General features: G+C 33.9%; 20 protein-coding genes and 3 pseudogenes across 23 annotated transcripts, besides 1 other annotated feature; 12 read left to right on the forward strand and 11 right to left on the reverse strand.

Annotated features, from left to right (window-relative positions):
* TVAGG3_0419880 (organellar and viral DNA polymerase type B) lies at positions 1 to 976 on the forward strand (the record flags this gene model as incomplete). Its single annotated transcript, XM_051233385.1, has 1 exon — positions 1 to 976. A coding segment is annotated over one exon (976 nt), but the record flags the coding sequence as incomplete, so codon positions are not given.
* Positions 1 to 15,500: part of a mobile genetic element that runs on past the window's edge.
* Positions 2,209 to 2,985, forward strand: TVAGG3_0419890 (phage tail repeat-like family; the record flags this gene model as incomplete). The annotated part of the gene is made up of 1 exon (XM_051233386.1): positions 2,209 to 2,985. One exon carries the CDS (start codon positions 2,209 to 2,211, stop codon positions 2,983 to 2,985), a length of 777 nt encoding a protein of 258 aa, XP_051103116.1.
* TVAGG3_0419900 (integrase core domain containing protein family) lies at positions 3,026 to 3,750 on the forward strand (the record flags this gene model as incomplete). The annotated part of the gene is made up of 1 exon (XM_051233387.1): positions 3,026 to 3,750. A coding segment is annotated over one exon (725 nt), but the record flags the coding sequence as incomplete, so codon positions are not given.
* TVAGG3_0419910 (organellar and viral DNA polymerase type B) lies at positions 4,470 to 5,435 on the forward strand (the record flags this gene model as incomplete). The annotated part of the gene is made up of 1 exon (XM_051233388.1): positions 4,470 to 5,435. The coding sequence occupies one exon, from the start codon at positions 4,470 to 4,472 to the stop codon at positions 5,433 to 5,435; it is 966 nt and encodes a 321-aa protein (XP_051103118.1).
* TVAGG3_0419920 (uncharacterized protein) lies at positions 5,909 to 6,283 on the reverse strand (the record flags this gene model as incomplete). The annotated part of the gene is made up of 1 exon (XM_051233389.1): positions 5,909 to 6,283. The coding sequence occupies one exon, from the start codon at positions 6,281 to 6,283 to the stop codon at positions 5,909 to 5,911; it is 375 nt and encodes a 124-aa protein (XP_051103119.1).
* On the forward strand, positions 6,390 to 6,770 carry TVAGG3_0419930 (KilA, N-terminal/APSES-type HTH, DNA-binding family; the record flags this gene model as incomplete). Its single annotated transcript, XM_051233390.1, has 1 exon — positions 6,390 to 6,770. The coding sequence occupies one exon, from the start codon at positions 6,390 to 6,392 to the stop codon at positions 6,768 to 6,770; it is 381 nt and encodes a 126-aa protein (XP_051103120.1).
* On the reverse strand, positions 7,078 to 7,443 carry TVAGG3_0419940 (uncharacterized protein; the record flags this gene model as incomplete). The annotated part of the gene is made up of 1 exon (XM_051233391.1): positions 7,078 to 7,443. One exon carries the CDS (start codon positions 7,441 to 7,443, stop codon positions 7,078 to 7,080), a length of 366 nt encoding a protein of 121 aa, XP_051103121.1.
* On the reverse strand, positions 7,694 to 8,553 carry TVAGG3_0419950 (virulence-associated protein E family; the record flags this gene model as incomplete). Its single annotated transcript, XM_051233392.1, has 1 exon — positions 7,694 to 8,553. A coding segment is annotated over one exon (860 nt), but the record flags the coding sequence as incomplete, so codon positions are not given.
* On the reverse strand, positions 8,613 to 9,438 carry TVAGG3_0419960 (Prim-pol domain family; the record flags this gene model as incomplete). Its single annotated transcript, XM_051233393.1, has 1 exon — positions 8,613 to 9,438. A coding segment is annotated over one exon (826 nt), but the record flags the coding sequence as incomplete, so codon positions are not given.
* TVAGG3_0419970 (HNH endonuclease family) lies at positions 9,518 to 10,102 on the reverse strand (the record flags this gene model as incomplete). The annotated part of the gene is made up of 1 exon (XM_051233394.1): positions 9,518 to 10,102. One exon carries the CDS (start codon positions 10,100 to 10,102, stop codon positions 9,518 to 9,520), a length of 585 nt encoding a protein of 194 aa, XP_051103124.1.
* On the reverse strand, positions 10,846 to 11,142 carry TVAGG3_0419980 (uncharacterized protein; the record flags this gene model as incomplete). The annotated part of the gene is made up of 1 exon (XM_001289259.1): positions 10,846 to 11,142. One exon carries the CDS (start codon positions 11,140 to 11,142, stop codon positions 10,846 to 10,848), a length of 297 nt encoding a protein of 98 aa, XP_001289260.1.
* TVAGG3_0419990 (uncharacterized protein) lies at positions 11,199 to 11,703 on the reverse strand (the record flags this gene model as incomplete). The annotated part of the gene is made up of 1 exon (XM_051233395.1): positions 11,199 to 11,703. A coding segment is annotated over one exon (505 nt), but the record flags the coding sequence as incomplete, so codon positions are not given.
* On the reverse strand, positions 11,728 to 12,000 carry TVAGG3_0420000 (uncharacterized protein; the record flags this gene model as incomplete). Its single annotated transcript, XM_051233396.1, has 1 exon — positions 11,728 to 12,000. One exon carries the CDS (start codon positions 11,998 to 12,000, stop codon positions 11,728 to 11,730), a length of 273 nt encoding a protein of 90 aa, XP_051103126.1.
* TVAGG3_0420010 lies at positions 13,062 to 14,077 on the forward strand (annotated as a pseudogene). The gene has a single exon. A coding segment is annotated over exon 1 (1,016 nt).
* On the forward strand, positions 14,108 to 14,548 carry TVAGG3_0420020 (repellent protein 1 family; the record flags this gene model as incomplete). Its single annotated transcript, XM_051233397.1, has 1 exon — positions 14,108 to 14,548. The coding sequence occupies one exon, from the start codon at positions 14,108 to 14,110 to the stop codon at positions 14,546 to 14,548; it is 441 nt and encodes a 146-aa protein (XP_051103127.1).
* On the forward strand, positions 14,597 to 14,833 carry TVAGG3_0420030 (uncharacterized protein; the record flags this gene model as incomplete). The annotated part of the gene is made up of 1 exon (XM_051233398.1): positions 14,597 to 14,833. The coding sequence occupies one exon, from the start codon at positions 14,597 to 14,599 to the stop codon at positions 14,831 to 14,833; it is 237 nt and encodes a 78-aa protein (XP_051103128.1).
* Positions 14,996 to 15,316, forward strand: TVAGG3_0420040 (uncharacterized protein; the record flags this gene model as incomplete). The annotated part of the gene is made up of 1 exon (XM_051233399.1): positions 14,996 to 15,316. One exon carries the CDS (start codon positions 14,996 to 14,998, stop codon positions 15,314 to 15,316), a length of 321 nt encoding a protein of 106 aa, XP_051103129.1.
* Positions 15,501 to 15,521: 21 nt separating the features above from the next.
* On the forward strand, positions 15,522 to 15,914 carry TVAGG3_0420050 (organellar and viral DNA polymerase type B; the record flags this gene model as incomplete). The annotated part of the gene is made up of 1 exon (XM_051233400.1): positions 15,522 to 15,914. One exon carries the CDS (start codon positions 15,522 to 15,524, stop codon positions 15,912 to 15,914), a length of 393 nt encoding a protein of 130 aa, XP_051103130.1.
* Positions 15,915 to 16,390: 476 nt separating this feature from the next.
* Positions 16,391 to 16,821, reverse strand: TVAGG3_0420060 (annotated as a pseudogene). The gene has a single exon. A coding segment is annotated over exon 1 (431 nt).
* A 47-nt stretch (positions 16,822 to 16,868) lies between these two features.
* Positions 16,869 to 17,249, forward strand: TVAGG3_0420070 (KilA, N-terminal/APSES-type HTH, DNA-binding family; the record flags this gene model as incomplete). The annotated part of the gene is made up of 1 exon (XM_051233401.1): positions 16,869 to 17,249. One exon carries the CDS (start codon positions 16,869 to 16,871, stop codon positions 17,247 to 17,249), a length of 381 nt encoding a protein of 126 aa, XP_051103131.1.
* A 179-nt stretch (positions 17,250 to 17,428) lies between these two features.
* Positions 17,429 to 17,794, reverse strand: TVAGG3_0420080 (uncharacterized protein; the record flags this gene model as incomplete). Its single annotated transcript, XM_051233402.1, has 1 exon — positions 17,429 to 17,794. One exon carries the CDS (start codon positions 17,792 to 17,794, stop codon positions 17,429 to 17,431), a length of 366 nt encoding a protein of 121 aa, XP_051103132.1.
* Positions 17,795 to 18,587: 793 nt separating this feature from the next.
* Positions 18,588 to 19,410, reverse strand: TVAGG3_0420090 (annotated as a pseudogene). Its single transcript has one exon. A coding segment is annotated over exon 1 (823 nt).
* A 2,863-nt stretch (positions 19,411 to 22,273) lies between these two features.
* TVAGG3_0420100 (uncharacterized protein) lies at positions 22,274 to 22,708 on the forward strand (the record flags this gene model as incomplete). Its single annotated transcript, XM_051233403.1, has 1 exon — positions 22,274 to 22,708. One exon carries the CDS (start codon positions 22,274 to 22,276, stop codon positions 22,706 to 22,708), a length of 435 nt encoding a protein of 144 aa, XP_051103133.1.
* Between the last annotated feature and the right edge of the window lie 15 nt (positions 22,709 to 22,723).

Raw genomic sequence — 22,723 nt, forward strand, 5'->3', positions numbered from 1 at the left:
ATGACTATTGCTGCATATGCGTATGAAGCTGACAGAGCTAAACGTTTATATTTTGGTCAATACTCTCTCACACTTACTGACAAATATATTGTTATTTCTGATGGAAATACTGAGAAATACATAACATGGAAGGACTATGAAAAGTTTGACCCTATTTTAACTCCATGTACAATGCCTTTCATTGTAAATGGAGAAGTTGTCATGAAGAACGACACAACAGTATATAAGTCTGTTCATGAAGCATTAGAATATATGTTGAATCATAACCCCGAAATATTTGACCCAAGCACTACACCATGTGCAATGCCTTTTATTAAGGACGGTGAAATCGTAAGAGTTCCGGATTCAACGGTTTATACTGCTGTTCAAAACAGTTTACAAAACATTTTAGCGAATATCTTTAATTCAGAAACTACAGAAATAAAATTACCATATATAACAGATGCTAAAGAAATTAAATCAAAAACGACAACATTATTTACGTCACTTAATGATTTAATGACTTATATCATTAATATTCCTGCACCAACTACAGCATTTGATCCAAACTCGACGGTTTGCAGTGTACCTTTCATAAAGGACAGTTCATTAATTACTTTAAGGGATTCGACAGTAAATGAATCATTAAAGGCGTCATTAATGAAAATCATTGATTTTAACTCATTCATGAATACATATAATTCATTCATTAATGTTTCATATGCTTCTAAAGAAGGTGAGCCAAAAACTATTGATAAAGCGGTGTATGAAATAAAAGCATCAACGACGAAATTGAATTCGTTAACTTTTGACGGTGATAGTTTCGTTAATGACATAACATCGGGGAAAACAATTTTAACGAAAGAATATTTAAAATCTCATGTTAGTGAGTTCGTTGAAATTGAAAAAGAAGGCGGAATTAAGTTCGATCCACTGAATTTCATTTTCAGCTTAGCGAATGCAGGTATTAATTTTGCTGAATGGACAACAATACAGAGTGAAATAAACGCAATATGGACGTTTTTGGGGTCAAAAGCGGGAATGGGTGAGCTTGTAAATGCTGCAAGAACATTAGGTGAAACAGGAAATTTTGTAGATGGTTTTAAAAGACTTGTTTCAAATGTTTTAACAAACACAAAGAAATTATTTAGATATACCGTACATAACGGACGGATTTTCGAACAGGTAGCAACAAACCCTCCGGTTATGGCTGCGTTGATGATGGTTAGAGATATAAAACCACGTAACGACGGGAACGAAGAACATGAACAACAGAGCCCAACGGGCTCAGAGCCACATAGTGGCGAGGATACTGGTCGGGTTATTCAAGACATTAAAAACGTGTATCCTGAAGTTATTGATTTATTTAGAGGAGTTAATGATTCAATTTCAAAACATTCTATAACCCTCGATGAAGAGAATAAATTAACAGATTATATATTCGTCATTATTGCAGAATTAATGAAGAGAATAAATGAAAAAGGAATTGGTGATATCATTAATGTCAGCGATGTAATGATGAAAAGAAATTTTGACTCATTATTTACAAAACCGAAAACAGAATATAGTCTTTATGACGTAATTACCGAATTAATGAAAAAGATTAATGATAATAAGAGTTCTGGCGGAAGAGTTGAATTAGAAGTGAATGATGTTAATGAGAAATTAGCCGAAAAAGCAGATAAAAACCACGTTCATTATATAACTTCAGACGAACAGATTATAACGGACTACCATGGATATTTAACACGAAGTGATGAAGTGAAGACGGAAGATGTTAATGAAAGAAGATATAAATACATTCGTGCTAAAGGTTATGACATAAGCTGTACTGTACAGTATGACACGGGTAAAGCACCAGAAGCATTTAGTTATAACGATGAAATTTATGCCTCTACTTTCTCTGTTAACGGTGTATTAGTTGAACCAAGATTTACTTTGAGAGTTAAGGCAAAAATAACGTTTGAAGATGCTATTAAAAGTAAAGCTGACAAAGTTGAACTCGAAGCAATGAACAAAGTTTTGAAATCTCATAAACACAATATCTCCGATATAAATGAACTTCAAGCTACATTAGACAGTAAAGCCGACAAGAACCATACAAACGAATCCTTCACTACTATTAGAGCAGACGATGTAATATTGAACTATACCCTTGGTTCAAGTGCACCTTTAGAAAATCCAAGTACAAGCGTAAAAGATACACTAAACTCCTTAAATAGTAAATGTATGAACATTGAAGGTCATGTCAGAAACTTTGAAGCACATGAACTACCAGCAATGTTAGATAAGAAAGCAGATAAGAACCATACACATAAATCCTTCACAACTGTTGGTATAGAAAGTATTGAAGGAACGGTTGAAGAAACTGGTGGGGATGCATTATATTGTAAACCTCCTAACTTTCCACAAGGTTTAACATCGGATGACGACATAACGACGATGAGAAACATTAGATGTAAAGATGTTTATGTCATGGAGGATGAAAATAATGTTAAATTCACTGCTCAAGATTTATATGATAAGAAAGCAGACAAAACAGAGCTTCAAACATTAAAGACAGAAATACTTCAAACATTATATCCTATAGGCTCTATTTATACGTCAATGAACTCAACAAATCCAGCAACAGTTTTAGGTTTTGGTACATGGCAGCAGATTGTAGACAAATTCTTATACTGTGCTAACTCTTCAAAGCAAACAGGAGGTTCGAAGAAAATTACTGAAGCAAACCTTCCACCGCACACTCATACAGGAACTACAAACACAACAGGTAGTCATTCACATTCAATAACAAAAAGAGGTTATACAAATCTTGCAGCAGGTTCGGATAGACAGGGAATGCATAGATATGATATTTCAAGTGACCCAGTAGATTCAAGCGCAGGTATTTTCTGTGGAACCGCAGGAAATCATTCACACACTTTCACAACAAATCCAACAGGCTCGGGTGCAGATTACATGCCACCATTTGTGACTGTATTTGCATGGTATAGAGTTCAATGAACGCGCTTGAGCCTAGAATAAAATCTTTAACTTTACATAAATGAGCTTGAAAGAAGTATTCGAACAACATCCATGGAGGTCTTTTAAGAAATTCAATGAAGCTGCAAAGAGTTGGGGATTTACTAACAGAGCTGAAGTGAAAAGGTTCTTTGACAAAAATGTTGTACATCAAACAAAAATAAACCCTTACGACTACTTTTTACCAATTTACTCCAACACTCCTGACGCATACCAATTTGACACTCTCATTCAAAGCAGAAAAGGAGGTCATAAACCATTCCTCATCTTCATTAATGTTAACACTCGTAAAGCATATGCATATCCAATGAAAAATAAAGGAACTCGTGAAGTGTTAAGAGTTTTACAAAAGTTTGTAGCAGAACATAACCCAAGTACTTTAACATCAGACCAAGACAGTGCATACCTCAGCAACGAAATCACAGAATTTCTCATTAAGCATAACATAACTCACTACACTACTGAAGACCATAACCATAACATACTCGGTATCATTAACCGCTTCATAAGGACTCTCAGAGATTTAAACCAAGAGCGAGACTTTACCGAAGAAACAATGAAACATTTCATCGAAGTTTACAATTCCTCAACACATTCTACAACAGGACATACACCAAATTCAATGACACAACAACAAGAAGAAAAGTATATACAAAAGAAACGAAGCCAAACACAAAATATCAGAAATTCAACAAAATTTACCCTCATTCCTGGTACAAAAGTTCGTGTAGTTCTTGACGACAAACCGTTGACAAAGAAACGTTTAAGGTTAAGTCGAAATTATTATATCGTAGACTCTACGCAAGGTAATGGATATCTTATAAAAGCTGCTGACGACTCTATTGCGTTTTATCCTCGTCATAAATTAGTCGAAAGTAGTAATGGCAAACTTGCTGAAACCATTGACGAAGCAAAGCGAGGAGTGGTTATTGAAATACTTGGCTATAACACAAACGATGACACTTATAAAGTAAGATATGAAGGAGGCGTTGAAGATGTTATACCATCTAAGAACTTGAGAGAGTCGAAGCCAACACATCTGGGACCATTAGAGCGGGAGTACTGGAAAGACAAAAATATGCCAGAAAGAATAAGAAAATTCTTCTAAACTTTTTCGTTGGATGTAAATCAGACATGAATGAGAACAGTCATGTATTATTAATGTTTTCATAAATTTACACCAAAAATAATGTTTAGGTGAAGCGGTGAGATGTCACCTGTTTTTTCACCTGTTTTCTCACCTCAGCCGCTAAGCGGCGAGACCCAAAGGGTCTTGAATTTTTCATGTATTTTCACAAAAGACCAAAAATAATGTTTAGGTGAAGAGGTGAGATATCACCTGTTTTTTCACCTCAGCCGCTAAGCGGCGAGACCCAAAGGGTCTTGAATTTTCATGAATTTCCTTAAGATAGAAAAAATAATGTTAGTTTTATTTTTTTTATTTTTTTTATTTTGTATGTAAAGATATGATTTCAACAATCGGCACAACAACAATTCAAGCCGCGAACGGCGGGACTCTGTCCACAACAACAGCACCAAACTCGTTAGTTATGAATCCTACGTCAATGTTGGTAGAAATGAAAAGCTTCATTCCTTCTTCATTTACTTTCGAAACAGAAATCCAGAAGATAAAGCAAGAACTTTTAACAAGTAATTTAGACTGTAGTGCGAAAGATGAAGAAAATGAAGAATATCTTTATGAAATGCAGGACATTATTGACCATTTGCCCAAATTGCCTGAAATCCAACAACAAAAACTAACCATTCCCGAATTTGACGAAATTGAAGTCAAAGCAACTGACTCAGTAGAAATAAAGAAGTTCATACGTAAAGTAAATTATGAATTCCTTGGTTTTCATTGCAACCATAAGGTTATGGACAAAGATTGCGACATGGTATATAAGAATATTTCTGACATATATAAATCTGGGGAGTTTAAGACCTACGATAACTTTGTTTCATTAGTTGCAAAATGTGTTTGGGAAATAAGAGATAAAGATAGAAGAGGTAAGGTATGGAATGAACAAATAAGACCCGCTATGTTTGAGTTAAAGAAAACCATTGACGCTTTAGTTGTTCTAGCAGGTAAGGTTTCAGAATATAACGCAAAAATGAACCCACAATGTTCAAAATGTAAAGCAGCAATGAGGAAATATAACTACTCCGTCAAAGAGATAGAAAGAATGCGAAACGACTATGCAGACTTAAAGAAAGAAGCAGAAAAGCCAGCAGAAGATAAAATGAACATGTTAGAATTTCTTAATAAAAATTATCCAACAGCAGAAGATTTCCTTCTATCTGACGTCAAGAAGAAGTATAAAGAAACTTTCGGCATTGTTAAAACATTCGATGTACTGACAGAAGAAATAGAAGCTACGAAATTGTTTAGAATTTCAAATATACATCGTACAATTCATGTGAAACGCTTGTGAAAAAAGAGGTGAGAAAACAGGTGAAAAAACGGGTGATATCTCACCTCTCACCTAAATTATATTTTTGGTCATTTACACTCATTTACGAAGAAGTTATGACAAAAGCATTTACGAAGAAGTTATGACAAAGCTTCCACGAGAGAAAAGATTCCTCATTCGCTAAGGATTCCAAAAATGAAAAAATCGTTGATTTCGGCTGAGAAAAAACGGCAAAAACCCTTCTTCCACGGGAACAAAGAAATAAAGAAGAAATAAAGTAAATTTTTTATTTATTCCCGTGGAAGATAGAGCACTTTTATGACACTTTTTATTCACGACAAACAAGACAAACAAGACAAACAAAGAAAATAAGAAAATACGGCGCTGTCGCGGTTCGAACCACAGACTCTGACCCCTCCATAACACCACCTTAGACCACTGTGCTACGTAGCCTGTCGACATAAGATATTATAAATTGCATATTTGACGTAAATTTATTTCCATCTAGCTTCCCACCGCATAAGATATTCATACGTGTTTGTAAGACATTCATTAAAATTCTTTTCTATTGCATCTAATCTTGCGTTATTTTTTTCAATAGCTTGTCTGTATTCTTCATCATCTCCAGCAGTGTTTGGGTCTTCACGTTTAAAATATTCATTGTTAACCAATTTTTTATCTACAAATTTTATTAGTGTTTGATTCACTTCGTTATGATAACGGTCATATTCTTTCAATACGTAAGTGAAGACAAAATGCGTCGTACCTTCAATCTTAAAGCTTAAAGAACTTTCAACACAGTTTTGAGGGTCTGTCAGTGCGTCAATGAGATAGTATTCGAAGTCAGTCAATAATCTTTTTAAAGTCATTTCATACAGGATAAAATTTAATGTTGTGAAGAAATAGTGTTTAACACAGAAAAATAAAGTTAGTTTTTATTTTATTTATTTTTTTATCCTGTATGTAAAGACAGATATGTCAACATTAGAGAACACAACAACTGCTATCGTTCATGAAGCCATAAATGAAGAATACGAATACATACAGTATAACAAACAGTTACGTCTCATTCGTTCAGTCAAAGATGATATGTATCAAATGCAAAGTATAATGAACGCTCTTCGTTCTACAAAGCAAGCATATCATTGGTTTGAAAACCAACAGGCAAAAGAACTTTTAGAAGAATTTCCTCATATGATTGCTTCCCTCGGAAAACCGAGGGAAGAGATTCCGTACGAAAATCGCAAGAATTTGGCTCCTGGTTTGAAAGGTTATTATGTTCATAGACTTTTAGTAAATGCTGTAGCAATGTGGGCTTCACCTCGTTATGCTTGTTATATTTTCATGACATTTTGACAACAGTTCAGGAGGAAGGTAGTTATTAATTATTTTTGAATAACCGAAGGTGCTACCATGCTACCATGTGCTACCAGGTCATTTAACTTCTATGAAAAAGTGTGACAACACGACATTTTGACAACACAGCAGGATTAATGAGGAAGGTAGTTATGAATTATTTTTGAATAACCGAAGGTGCTACCATGCTACCATGTGCTACCAGGTCATTTAACTTCTATGAAAAAGTGTGACAACACGACATTTTGACAACACAGCAGGATTAATGCAAAAATAAATTCCAATCATACTTTATAAAGCTAGACCTTCAGGTCTCGCCGCTTCGGTCTGAAAGACCTTCAGGACTCAAAGAGTCCGTTAGCGGCTCATTTACAGGTATTTCATCATCAGTAAATGATTCCTCATTATCGTTTGGTTCAACCTGTTTATATAATCCTTTCATTTCTTCTTTCAAAACATAATACCATGTTTGTTTACCGTCTATTCTTCTATGTTTCCTATCACATTTATCCTTAATACTCATTTGAAAGTTTTTGTCTTTCATGTCTGATGGTTTGCAGAATAGAGCATTTTCACACGTCATACCTGCACACAATTCATCATAATGTGTATTTATCCATACATCTAAAGGATTTGATGATAATTCAATTAAATCTTGTTTGGCTTCAGTCATCGGTATGATTCGTACATTAAATGATGAAAGGTCATATTGCATAAAATACGTCAGTAAATTATCATAAAATTCCTTTGTGCATGAATCCATTAAATTCTTGAAGTAATCAAATTGACCCTTGAATTTACCATTAACTCTTAAAACTACGTATCTTCTGTCTCCAACTTCAATTTTGACAGGGTAGACGTTGTTAGTTACGAAAATGAAGTTTGCAACGTTCTGTGCTGTTCTTCTGGGTTGATTCTTTTCATTAATTCTAATCTCATTATCCGTTATAATTGATTTCAAAGCGTTGAAGTTTGCGAGTCTGTCTTCACCTACATTCTTGAGTTCATTAAGTACAAGAAACATTTTATTTTCAACTACTGAATTGAAATTACCCGTTAGCTCACTTATTTCGGTAATGTTTTTACATGAATAACCAGCGAGAAGTTCAGAAATAATGTCTGTAAATCTGTTTTTACCTGTTCCCTGAAGTCCTTTCAAAATAATTGCTGTTTCATTCTTGATTCCGGGATGTTGAATCATTGATGCAATCCAGCCGAGAAGGTATTTATACACTTCATCGTTATTATCACAAATGGCTTCTTTAATGAAATTCATAAACATCTCAATTTTTGAGTAATCTGGTTTTTCGAGAACGTTGTATTTATAACCTTGAAACGTTGAGAAAACATCTGGGGAATCAGATTTAAAGCAAACACCCTTAACGGTTAATGAAGACAATTGATTTAGTAGTACATCCCATGCTGTTATGGTTTTACCTTCTTCTTTAAATAATTTAATCATTTTGAGTGACTCTTTCATGTTTGACTGAAGAACAAATGATATTTGATTCATTTTGTCGTGGATATTATAGTCCTTTTGAATGAAATATTTATTTCCACAATCTACAAAACGGATTACACGTGATAAATCCTCAATTACTTCAGAACTGTTTTTATACTGATGATTTTCAGCCTTGCGTCTAATATCTGTTATCAAAAACGAGTCATCAAGTTTGATATCAAATGTTATTTTTGGCTTACGTAATAAAGGTAAAACATATTCATCATAATATTCCTTTTGATAAAGTTTTAGAATCTTCACTAAAACAAATGGAGAAGTCATTAAATGTGCATATCTACTACGTGCTTTTTCAAAATTACTTTTTGCATTTTCTGTTAAACTGCAGAAGTTATAAACGTTATCGTATGCTTCATTAATTAAATGATTAGGTAACGAATTAATAGCTTGAAACAGTGTGAATAATGTAACTTCTTTTTCTAAATTCATGTTTCCACCGTCATTATGTACTTCAAAATCACAGATGCCATCAACTATGCTCTGAGCTAGTTTATCGTCAATGTTTACATCTTTGTTTTCATTCATGATAGTCTTTATTTCTTCGTTCTTCTGTTCAACTCTTACCTTAATATTCAAATCATTTAATATATCGTTTACTGTTCTGGTTAATGTTGAGTCATAACTTCCACGAATGAATGAGTATGTATTGATTGGTTCTGTTGCATTCTTGCGAACTCTTGAATCAGCCATAACCACTAAAGAACGCTTTGAATCATCCATAGAAGTCATTATATCAATATCATAATCATTGCAGGAATAACATTTAATCATTCTGTTCGAAACTGCATAGAAGAAATTAGTGTTGCAATAAATGTGAAGACCTCCTGAAGCGGTTTTAACGATAACATCTTTATCCGAAAGTTTTGATAAAATGTCTTTTCTAACTGTTTCTTTAAGTTCATCATTGTACGATTTATTGATATCAACATCTATAATCGTTAAATTTGATATTTTATTTACTAATAAAGCCATACCAGTTTTCCTTCCTCTTCCTCCATCATGTTTGAGGTAGTTATGTAAATCAATCCTGTTTTCACCAATTCTTTCGTTGAGGGTTTTAGTTTCTGCCACAACTAATTCCTCAGCTAATGAATCAATAACTTTTTCATCAGAAACGATATAGTTGCTGTTGTTGTTTGTTGCTGTCATTTATCTAGGAATAAAAAATAAAAATAATTAAAACTAACTTTATTTTTCTGTCTTAAGGAAATTCATGAAAATTCATGGTTCAAAACTGAATATCATATAACCTCTTGAAAACGTTTAAACGAACTTGAACTTTCTTTCCTTCAGTATCCGTCAAAGTAACATATGCAATTCCTGATTTTAGGAAACAAACATGCATTTTTCTATAGTTAACTCCTGTATAGTAATAGAATGCGTCCTCATTCTCAACATAGTAGTAGAACTCTAAGTCATGCTTTCCATAAGAGTTTATTTCAATTGCTTCGTCAGATATTTCATCAACGAACTCATAAACTATATCACCATACTTGCTTTTATTTCTATTGTTTTCAGATCTAGAACACCAACGAAGGTTTGAGATTCTGTTGTCGTCTCTTTGATGGTTTATATGGTCCACACACGGTAAATTGTTCGGATTGGAAATAAAATGAGTAGCTATGAGAACATGTTTTTGGTACTTTTTGAGGTTTAATGTTACACAAATATAACCTGTTCCTCTGTTATATTCATGTATAATTCTCTTGGTTTCTTTCTTCCTTATTTCAAAAGGCTCAGAACAGTGAATTTCATACTCTTCATCTTGTAAACATTCTTTCCATACATTTTGACCAACAAGTTCAGCGTACATCTGTCTTTACATACAAAATAAAATATATTTTTTTAAAAAACTAAAATATATTTTTATTTCGGGAAAATTCATGACAAAAACATTTACGAAGAAGAAGTCATGACAAAACATTTACGATGAAGAAGTCATGACAAAACATTTACGATGAAGAAGTTTATTTCCTGCTGTGTTGTCAAAATGTCGTGTTGTCACACTTTTTCATAGAAGTTAAATGACCTGGTAGCACATGGTAGCATGGTAGCACCTTCGGTTATTCAAAATTAATTAATAACTACCTTCCTCCTGTGTTGTTGTCAAAATGACCTGGTAGCACATGGTAGCATGGTAGCACCTTCGGTTCTTCAAAATTAATTAATAACTACCTTCCTCCTGTGTTGTTGTCAAAATGTCGTGTTGTCACACTTTTTCATAGAAGTTAAATGACCTGGTAGCACATGGTAGCATGGTAGCACCTTCGGTTCTTCAAAATTAATTAATAACTACCTTCCTCCTGTGTTGTTGTCAAAATGTCGTGTTGTCACACTTTTTCATAGAAGTTAAATGACCTGGTAGCACATGGTAGCATGGTAGCACCTTCGGTTCTTCAAAATTAATTAATTATTGAATAACCTAAAAACCATGAGACTTTGTCTCCGGACTCTTTGAGTTGAAGTTCTGAGGTCATGGGCTTCGCCCTTGCCGCTAGCGGCTTATTTTTGTCAGCAATGAGGTCATTCGTGATAAAAATAAAGCTAGCGTAGATTTTACAATACTGCGATGGTAGAGTTTAAGAGTTGTGCTTCAATGTAGAGACAGTCCTTATGGTCTGGAGGTAAGAACACTGGACATTTATGGTCATGAGTGGAGAACATGTCTATCCAAAACTCACGATTGAAGCCAGTTAATTTATAGTATTTAGGGTTAGGAAGTGGTGAAGTTCTTGTATGACCAATGAACTCATTTTCAACGCCTTTGACTATATTAGAGTAAAGTATTGCTTGCTTTCTATCCCAAATGCCAGGTGTTACAATCTTTGAAAATTCATTTTTCCTCGGAAGCATTGCATCATAATTGAAAACATTCTTAAAATCATCATTTGGTTCAGAGATTTGAAATCTTATACGTAATGGATTTTTTTTCTCTTTAGCGACTTCATTGAATGGTGAGAATACAATGAATTGACAGTCATGAGTTCCATCTTCATTTTCATTAAATTCATAATGAAAGTCTATAAGTTGTGGCTGACTACCTTCTTCTTTCAGTTGTGCAAGAAACTCACGTAAAGGCTGTAAAGTTTGTACTTCAATGTTGAACTTTTTCTCGAACATCTCATTAAATGAAATCATACATTGCAACAATGTTGTATCGTCTTTAAAGTATTTGTATATGTGAATGTTTTGGGCGCTTAAAGACTGTTCGTCATTTTCTATCTCGACTTGAAGTATAAAGTCAACCTTTCTGAAAGCACGTGTTATATACATAGATGTTATGCCAATGTACTTCTCTTCATTTATGTTCACAATCCAGTCTGTTGGAAACTTAAACGTTACTCTGTTCCCCTTTATTTTGACGTCAGGGTTTTCACTACTGAACGCAACAGTTAAAGGTATTTGTCTATACATTTAGTTTGGATAAAAATAAACCATTTACTCTTTCTTTGCTTCAGCTTCTTTAGCTTTTTGTTCTTCCTTTGCTTTTGCTTCTTCTCTAGCTTTTTTCGCCAGCAAACGTGGGTTCTTCTGTCTTCCAGCAGCTAATGCAGCTAGTTGTTTTTCACTAAGTTTTCTCTTTGGTCTCTCTGGCTTTTGTTCTGGTTTTTGTTCCTTCAGTTCGGATAAAATTTGTTCACGAATTTCTTTCTTCAATGCTTCAACATCTATGACCCCTTGGGTCTTGTCCGTAGGGCTTGTCTGAGTCATTTGACTGTAGATAAAAAACTAAATTAAAACTTTAACCGATGTAAAATGAGCTTGTCAAAATCAGAACGAGAGTCTATTATATTAAATGACGCCAGAGGAATACAACATCCTTTCTATTATGTAAGTCAGAGTAAAGATGGTAAAATATATGTAAGAAAAAGAAAGGTTCCATTAGCGAATGCAGAAAGCGACAACATTAAGGTGCATGGCAAGGGTGAAGTCCACGAAGCCCATATAAAACCTTCTGTTCAAACTGAGCCACCAAAAGAACCAGAAGAAAAGAAGCCAGATGTTCTTTCAATAACGAACCAAGAGCTTATTGCAAAGTTCGTGAATTTCATTGAAAAACAAACCGAGTCAAAGAACCCTGACCCGCCAGTGAAAGAAGTTGAGACAAAAGAGAATGTACAGTTCATTGAAAATGTCAAGAAACAACTTCCACGAATACCAAGAAGAAGAGTGAGAATAATGAAGTAAATAGATATTTTTATCTGAAGTAAATACATGCAGAACGAACAGTTAAACGAATTTACTCCAGCAGAGCATATCATCAGATTCGCTCATATTTCGATATCATAGACAATGCAGTTCAAATTGGTGACACTAATAGAAAATATTCTGACGCAAAGATTCCATCACAACCTGGAACTGCTAAAGATAACACATGGGTAACATTCAATCTCTCACCTCCTGGTGAAAATATGTTGGACCTTTACAATACATTCATTACGTATAAAATGGAAGGTCAATTTATTGTAGATAAAGAAATTGGTTCAGGTTCCAATAAAACAAACCCACCAGGATTTTGGATTGGTTTCGATGACGCTTTCTATGCAGTTGCTGGATATCAAATCCTTGCAAATGGTCGTATCGTATATTCTCAAGACAACGCAAGAGAAGAAGCATATATAACTTCAAACTCACAAACTACCGAACAAATAAAGAAAGTAGATGTTTTCTCAAAGACTCGACATGAAGATGTATGGAGTCATTCGGGAACATGCAGAACAGGACAAATTGTTAGCGGTCCAATTACAGCAGGAAAATCATTTGATTTTAAGCTTCGTTTAAGAATTCCTGTTAGAAGATTCCTTCCATTAGAAGCTATTCGATTTATTCCAGCTTTTGCAGGAAACATTCAGCTTAAAGTAAAGTTCAGTAGCGACGCCTTACAATGCACATCTATATCTGTAAATGATATCATTGCTTTCAATCCAACTCTTAAAGTTGCATTTGCTTCAGATTCAAATCCACCGACAAATAAATTTGTTCCATGGAATGAACCATTCACTATGATAACGAAGGCAGTAGAAGCTAGTGGAACAGTTACTATTACAACTGTAACCCAGCAACTATTTCGAACAAAGATGGATTTTAATGAATGTTTCATTCATCCAAAGTCATTCTCTTTAGACCCTAACATTTATACAGAACTTGTAGAACATTATACAAACGAGGCTTTATGTTTTCCTGTTAAAGTTATGGATTGGATTCCTATGGACGGTTCATTCTCAAAGAATACAGATAGTTCAAGTGCAACATTTACAGCAGCTTATACGCCTATTAATGTTAAAAGTATTTGGGCACTATTTAGAAAGAAAGACAACTATTATGTTAATTTTGAGAACCCTAAGTTTAAATATCTTCAGCTTTCCATGGGAGCTTATGGAAATATGCCTGCAGAACCTGAAAAATCATATGGACCTGTATTTTATGAAATGGTTGCGAAGCCTGCAATACAAACAATGATATGATAGGATTTAATGAAGATGTTATGAGGTCATTGGTGGATGATGGTAGTGTGGAACATAAATGGGATAGCTATGACAACACACATTTCTTATGTGGTTTTCCAACAGAAGTGGACTTTTGCTTCCAGCAAGGTCAAACATCTACTGCTCCAATAACATACAAATTGTCTGTTAAAGGACCTATTGAACTAGCAACTGAAAATGTACCAAAGCCACTTATTGGATTTATGAGGGATTGTTGCTTTGCCATTCAGGTGCGTGCTAATGGAATCCCAATAATAAGATTAGATGACTATAACTTAGCTACGGACGACAGTGAGGAATAAAGGATGAACGTTTATTTTTAAAGCTTATAAATGAGTTCTTCATCAAGCTCTCGTGAACCTTCACCATCTATGAAACAAACTTTACCAAACGATTATGGAGCACCTATTGAATATTTCTTACGAGCTGCACAATGGCAAAGAGCAGTCTCACCAAGGTTAGGTGTTCCACCAGCTCCTGTCAAAAATAGCATTTGGTCAAGTCCTTATATAAAATATGGTCTCCCACTAGGTTTGCTAGCTACAGCAGGAGCAGTTATGATGTTGAAAAGAAATAAAGCAAATGTTGTAAATAATACTGAAGTAGCTGAAGTTAAACAAACTCCGACACCATCACAAACAACACCTTCAATGACTCCTGAACCTATGAAAGTACAAACTCCTGTTCAAAAGTCAACTCCTAAACCGACTCCAACATTTAAACCAGAACCTACTCCTCAAATAAATCGTAAAACTCCTGCGTTTCCTTACTGAAAAAATAACGTTATTTTTATTTAATATTAAAATTTTTATTTGATTGAAATGACGACTAAAGTCACTGAAGCAATGAAACAAAAGTTTTTGGTAGAATACATTAAATCAGGAGCGGTTCCAGAAGGTTTTTACGTTCATACTATGAAGGATGGTAGAGTTCAGTTTAGAAAGATAAAGCAACCATTAGATAAAGAAGGAATTTTGAGAAAGATTAAACTTCATGAGGACAACATTGCTGAACTTAAGAAGAAGTTAGAAGAGTTGGAGAAAGGAAGAGAGTTATAAAGTAATGAATTCAACAGGGTGAAAAAACAGGTGAAAAAACGGGTGAGATTTCACCTCTTCACCTAAATTTATTTTTGTGCTATGTTTTCATACGTGTGAGGGTGGTGATATCATTAATTTTAAGTTTATTTTTATTTTATTTTTTATTTTATTTTTATATAAATGACGAAAACTATTGAGATAACAAACTACAACGGTCATGAGTTCAAGAATTTGTTCTTCGTTCCTCGTGAAAATACATTCTATCAGATACGAGGGAGAAAGGGTAAAGTTAGTTTGAGCGTTTATGACTACAAGCATAATGGAAAGTTTATACAAGCATATGATACAAACGGTAAGCGTGTTTCATTAGCTTTGTCAAAACTTACAGGTATAAACTATGACAGTGATTTTGACCTATATGAAGAAGAAAGTGAGTCAGAAGATTATGAGCTGTTATATGAAGCACAGCAATGGGAGGAGTTGCAATCCTTTTGTAAGTGAGAACGTTTATTTTTTTTACATTAGTGAGGTGAAGTGGTTGGCGGCTTTGTAAATATTTAAGGTTAAGTTAGTGTTGTTGTTTGTGTTGTAAAATATACGTTAACGGTTTTGTAAAGTGTCAAATTCACATATCATGGGTAAGGAGGCGTGCAGTGCCGCCGTACCCTTGATATGTATACTAACTAATGAACAAATAAGACCCGCTATGTTTGAGTTAAAGAAAACCATTGACGCTTTAGTTGTTCTAGCAGGTAAGGTTTCAGAATATAACGCAAAAATGAACCCACAATGTTCAAAATGTAAAGCAGCAATGAGGAAATATAACTACTCCGTCAAAGAGATAGAAAGAATGCGAAACGACTATGCAGACTTAAAGAAAGAAGCAGAAAAGCCAGCAGAAGATAAAATGAACATGTTAGAATTTCTTAATAAAAATTATCCAACAGCAGAAGATTTCCTTCTATCTGACGTCAAGAAGAAGTATAAAGAAACTTTCGGCATTGTTAAAACATTCGATGTACTGACAGAAGAAATAGAAGCTACGAAATTGTTTAGAATTTCAAATATACATCGTACAATTCATGTGAAACGCTTGTGAAAAAAGAGGTGAGAAAACAGGTGAAAAAACGGGTGATATCTCACCTCTCACCTAAATTATATTTTTGGTCATTTACACTCATTTACGAAGAAGTTATGACAAAAGCATTTACGAAGAAGTTATGACAAAGCTTCCACGAGAGAAAAGATTCCTCATTCGCTAAGGATTCCAAAAATGAAAAAATCGTTGATTTCGGCTGAGAAAAAACGGCAAAAACCCTTCTTCCACGGGAACAAAGAAATAAAGAAGAAATAAAGTAAATTTTTTATTTATTCCCGTGGAAGATAGAGCACTTTTATGACACTTTTTATTCACGACAAACAAGACAAACAAGACAAACAAAGAAAATAAGAAAATACGGCGCTGTCGCGGTTCGAACCACAGACTCTGACCCCTCCATAACACCACCTTAGACCACTGTGCTACGTAGCCTGTCGACATAAGATATTATAAATTGCATATTTGACGTAAATTTATTTCCATCTAGCTTCCCACCGCATAAGATATTCATACGTGTTTGTAAGACATTCATTAAAATTCTTTTCTATTGCATCTAATCTTGCGTTATTTTTTTCAATAGCTTGTCTGTATTCTTCATCATCTCCAGCAGTGTTTGGGTCTTCACGTTTAAAATATTCATTGTTAACCAATTTTTTATCTACAAATTTTATTAGTGTTTGATTCACTTCGTTATGATAACGGTCATATTCTTTCAATACGTAAGTGAAGACAAAATGCGTCGTACCTTCAATCTTAAAGCTTAAAGAACTTTCAACACAGTTTTGAGGGTCTGTCAGTGCGTCAATGAGATAGTATTCGAAGTCAGTCAATAATCTTTTTAAAGTCATTTCATACAGGATAAAATTTAATGTTGTGAAGAAATAGTGTTTAACACAGAAAAATAAAGTTAGTTTTTATTTTATTTATTTTTTTATCCTGTATGTAAAGACAGATATGTCAACATTAGAGAACACAACAACTGCTATCGTTCATGAAGCCATAAATGAAGAATACGAATACATACAGTATAACAAACAGTTACGTCTCATTCGTTCAGTCAAAGATGATATGTATCAAATGCAAAGTATAATGAACGCTCTTCGTTCTACAAAGCAAGCATATCATTGGTTTGAAAACCAACAGGCAAAAGAACTTTTAGAAGAATTTCCTCATATGATTGCTTCCCTCGGAAAACCGAGGGAAGAGATTCCGTACGAAAATCGCAAGAATTTGGCTCCTGGTTTGAAAGGTTATTATGTTCATAGACTTTTAGTAAATGCTGTAGCAATGTGGGCTTCACCTCGTTATGCTTGTTATATTTTCATGACATTTTGACAACAGTTCAGGAGGAAGGTAGTTATTAATTATTTTTGAATAACCGAAGGTGCTACCATGCTACCATGTGCTACCAGGTCATTTAACTTCTATGAAAAAGTGTGACAACACGACATTTTGACAACACAGCAGGATTAATGCAAAAATAAATTCCAATCATACTTTATAAAGCTAGACCTTCAGGTCTCGCCGCTTCGGTCTGAAAGACCTTCAGGACTCAAAGAGTCCGTTAGCGGCTCATTTACAGGTATTTCATCATCAGTAAATGATTCCTCATTATCGTTTGGTTCAACCTGTTTATATAATCCTTTCATTTCTTCTTTCAAAACATAATACCATGTTTGTTTACCGTCTATTCTTCTATGTTTCCTATCACATTTATCCTTAATACTCATTTGAAAGTTTTTGTCTTTCATGTCTGATGGTTTGCAGAATAGAGCATTTTCACACGTCATACCTGCACACAATTCATCATAATGTGTATTTATCCATACATCTAAAGGATTTGATGATAATTCAATTAAATCTTGTTTGGCTTCAGTCATCGGTATGATTCGTACATTAAATGATGAAAGGTCATATTGCATAAAATACGTCAGTAAATTATCATAAAATTCCTTTGTGCATGAATCCATTAAATTCTTGAAGTAATCAAATTGACCCTTGAATTTACCATTAACTCTTAAAACTACGTATCTTCTGTCTCCAACTTCAATTTTGACAGGGTAGACGTTGTTAGTTACGAAAATGAAGTTTGCAACGTTCTGTGCTGTTCTTCTGGGTTGATTCTTTTCATTAATTCTAATCTCATTATCCGTTATAATTGATTTCAAAGCGTTGAAGTTTGCGAGTCTGTCTTCACCTACATTCTTGAGTTCATTAAGTACAAGAAACATTTTATTTTCAACTACTGAATTGAAATTACCCGTTAGCTCACTTATTTCGGTAATGTTTTTACATGAATAACCAGCGAGAAGTTCAGAAATAATGTCTGTAAATCTGTTTTTACCTGTTCCCTGAAGTCCTTTCAAAATAATTGCTGTTTCATTCTTGATTCCGGGATGTTGAATCATTGATGCAATCCAGCCGAGAAGGTATTTATACACTTCATCGTTATTATCACAAATGGCTTCTTTAATGAAATTCATAAACATCTCAATTTTTGAGTAATCTGGTTTTTCGAGAACGTTGTATTTATAACCTTGAAACGTTGAGAAAACATCTGGGGAATCAGATTTAAAGCAAACACCCTTAACGGTTAATGAAGACAATTGATTTAGTAGTACATCCCATGCTGTTATGGTTTTACCTTCTTCTTTAAATAATTTAATCATTTTGAGTGACTCTTTCATGTTTGACTGAAGAACAAATGATATTTGATTCATTTTGTCGTGGATATTATAGTCCTTTTGAATGAAATATTTATTTCCACAATCTACAAAACGGATTACACGTGATAAATCCTCAATTACTTCAGAACTGTTTTTATACTGATGATTTTCAGCCTTGCGTCTAATATCTGTTATCAAAAACGAGTCATCAAGTTTGATATCAAATGTTATTTTTGGCTTACGTAATAAAGGTAAAACATATTCATCATAATATTCCTTTTGAAAGTTTTAGAATCTTCACTAAAACAAATGGAGAAGTCATTAAATGTGCATATCTACTACGTGCTTTTTCAAAATTACTTTTTGCATTTTCTGTTAAACTGCAGAAGTTATAAACGTTATCGTATGCTTCATTAATTAAATGATTAGGTAACGAATTAATAGCTTGAAACAGTGTGAATAATGTAACTTTCTTTTTCTAAATTCATGTTTCCACCGTCATTATGTACTTCAAAATCACAGATGCCATCAACTATGCTCTGAGCTAGTTTATCGTCAATGTTTACATCTTTGTTTTCATTCATGATAGTCTTTATTTCTTCGTTCTTCTGTTCAACTCTTACCTTAATATTCAAATCATTTAATATATCGTTTACTGTTCTGGTTAATGTTGAGTCATAACTTCCACGAATGAATGAGTATGTATTGATTGGTTCTGTTGCATTCTTGCGAACTCTTGAATCAGCCATAACCACTAAAGAACGCTTTGAATCATCCATAGAAGTCATGATATCAATATCATAATCATTGCAGGAATAACATTTAATCATTCTGTTCGAAACTGCATAGAAGAAATTAGTGTTGCAATAAATGTGAAGACCTCCTGAAGCGGTTTTAACGATAACATCTTTATCCGAAAGTTTTGATAAAATGTCTTTTCTAACTGTTTCTTTAAGTTCATCATTGTACGATTTATTGATATCAACATCTATAATCGTTAAATTTGATATTTTATTTACTAATAAAGCCATACCAGTTTTCCTTCCTCTTCCTCCATCATGTTTGAGGTAGTTATGTAAATCAATCCTGTTTTCACCAATTCTTTCGTTGAGGGTTTTAGTTTCTGCCACAACTAATTCCTCAGCTAATGAATCAATAACTTTTTCATCAGAAACGATATAGTTGCTGTTGTTGTTTGTTGCTGTCATTTATCTAGGAATAAAAAAATAAAAATAATTTTAAAACTAACTTTATTTTTCTGTCTTAAGGAAATTCATGAAAATTCATGGTTCAAAACTGAATATCATATAACCTCTTGAAAACGTTTAAACGAACTTGAACTTTCTTTCCTTCAGTATCCGTCAAAGTAACATATGCAATTCCTGATTTTAGGAAACAAACATGCATTTTTCTATAGTTAACTCCTGTATAGTAATAGAATGCGTCCTCATTCTCAACATAGTAGTAGAACTCTAAGTCATGCTTTCCATAAGAGTTTATTTCAATTGCTTCGTCAGATATTTCATCAACGAACTCATAAACTATATCACCATACTTGCTTTTATTTCTATTGTTTTCAGATCTAGAACACCAACGAAGGTTTGAGATTCTGTTGTCGTCTCTTTGATGGTTTATATGGTCCACACACGGTAAATTGTTCGGATTGGAAATAAAATGAGTAGCTATGAGAACATGTTTTTGGTACTTTTTGAGGTTTAATGTTACACAAATATAACCTGTTCCTCTGTTATATTCATGTATAATTCTCTTGGTTTCTTTCTTCCTTATTTCAAAAGGCTCAGAACAGTGAATTTCATACTCTTCATCTTGTAAACATTCTTTCCATACATTTTGACCAACAAGTTCAGCGTACATCTGTCTTTACATACAAAATAAAATATATTTTTTTAAAAAACTAAAATATATTTTATTTCGGGAAAATTCATGACAAAAACATTTACGAAGAAGAAGTCATGACAAAACATTTACGATGAAGAAGTCATGACAAAACATTTACGATGAAGAAGTTTATTTCCTGCTGTGTTGTCAAAATGTCGTGTTGTCACACTTTTTCATAGAAGTTAAATGACCTGGTAGCACATGGTAGCATGTAGCACCTTCGGTTATTCAAAATTAATTAATAACTACCTTCCTCTGTGTTGTGTCAAAATGACCTGGTAGCACATGGTAGCATGGTAGCACCTTCGGTTCTTCAAAATTAATTAATAACTACCTTCCTCCTGTGTTGTTGTCAAAATGTCGTGTTGTCACACTTTTTCATAGAAGTTAAATGACCTGGTAGCACATGGTAGCATGGTAGCACCTTCGGTTCTTCAAAATTAATTAATTATTGAATAACCTAAAAACCATGAGACTTTGTCTCCGGACTCTTTGAGTTGAAGTTCTGAGGTCATGGGCTTCGCCCTTGCCGCTAGCGGCTTATTTTTGTCAGCAATGAGGTCATTCGTGATAAAAATAAAGCTAGCGTAGATTTTACAATACTGCGATGGTAGAGTTTAAGAGTTGTGCTTCAATGTAGAGACAGTCCTTATGGTCTGGAGGTAAGAACACTGGACATTTATGGTCATGAGTGAAGAAACATGTCTATCCAAAACTCACGATTGAAGCCAGTTAATTTATAGTATTTAGGGTTAGGAAGTGGTGAAGTTCTTGTATGACCAATGAACTCATTTTCAACGCCTTTGACTATATTAGAGTAAAGTATTGCTTGCTTTCTATCCCAAATGCCAGTGTTACAATCTTTGAAAATTCATTTTTCCTCGGAAGCATTGCATCATAATTGAAAACATTCTTAAAATCATCATTTGGTTCAGAGATTTGAAATCTTATACGTAATGGATTTTTTTTCTCTTTAGCGACTTCATTGAATGGTGAGAATACAATGAATTGACAGTCATTGAGTTCCATCTTCATTTTCATTAAATTCATAATGAAAGTCTATAAGTTGTGGCTGACTACCTTCTTCTTTCAGTTGTGCAAGAAACTCACGTAAAGGCTGTAAAGTTTGTACTTCAATGTTGAACTTTTTCTCGAACATCTCATTAAATGAAATCATACATTGCAACAATGTTGTATCGTCTTTAAAGTATTTGTATATGTGAATGTTTTGGGCGCTTAAAGACTGTTCGTCATTTTCTATCTCGACTTGAAGTATAAAGTCAACCTTTCTGAAAGCACGTGTTATATACATAGATGTTATGCCAATGTACTTCTCTTCATTTATGTTCACAATCCAGTCTGTTGGAAACTTAAACGTTACTCTGTTCCCCTTTATTTTGACGTCAGGGTTTTCACTACTGAACGCAACAGTTAAAGGTATTTGTCTATACATTTAGTTTGGATAAAAATAAACCATTTACTCTTTCTTTGCTTCAGCTTCTTTAGCTTTTTGTTCTTCCTTTGCTTTTGCTTCTTCTCTAGCTTTTTTCGCCAGCAAACGTGGGTTCTTCTGTCTTCCAGCAGCTAATGCAGCTAGTTTTTTCACTAAGTTTCTCTTTGGTCTCTCTGGCTTTTGTTCTGGTTTTTTGTTCCTTCAGTTCGGATAAAATTTGTTCACGAATTTCTTTCTTCAATGCTTCAACATCTATGACCCCTTGGGTCTTGTCCCGTAGGGCTTGTCTGAGTCATTTGACTGTAGATAAAAAACTAAATTAAAACTTTAACCGATGTAAAATGAGCTTGTCAAAATCAGAACGAGAGTCTATTATATTAAATGACGCCAGAGGAATACAACATCCTTTCTATTATGTAAGTCAGAGTAAAGATGGTAAAATATATGTAAGAAAAAGAAAGGTTCCATTAGCGAATGCAGAAAGCGACAACATTAAGGTGCATGGCAAGGGTGAAGTCCACGAAGCCCATATAAAACCTTCTGTTCAAACTGAGCCACCAAAAGAACCAGAAGAAAAGAAGCCAGATGTTCTTTCAATAACGAACCAAGAGCTTATTGCAAAGTTCGTGAATTTCATTGAAAAACAAACCGAGTCAAAGAACCCTGACCCGCCAGTGAAAGAAGTTGAGACAAAAGAGAATGTACAGTTCATTGAAAATGTCAAGAAACAACTTCCACCACGAATACCAAGAAGAAGAGTGAGAATAATGAAGTAAATAGATATTTTTATC

The sequence above is a fragment of the Trichomonas vaginalis genome, chromosome V (genome assembly GCF_026262505.1).
Source record: "Trichomonas vaginalis G3 chromosome V, whole genome shotgun sequence".
In the NCBI taxonomy this organism is placed as follows: Eukaryota; Parabasalia; order Trichomonadida; family Trichomonadidae; genus Trichomonas; species Trichomonas vaginalis.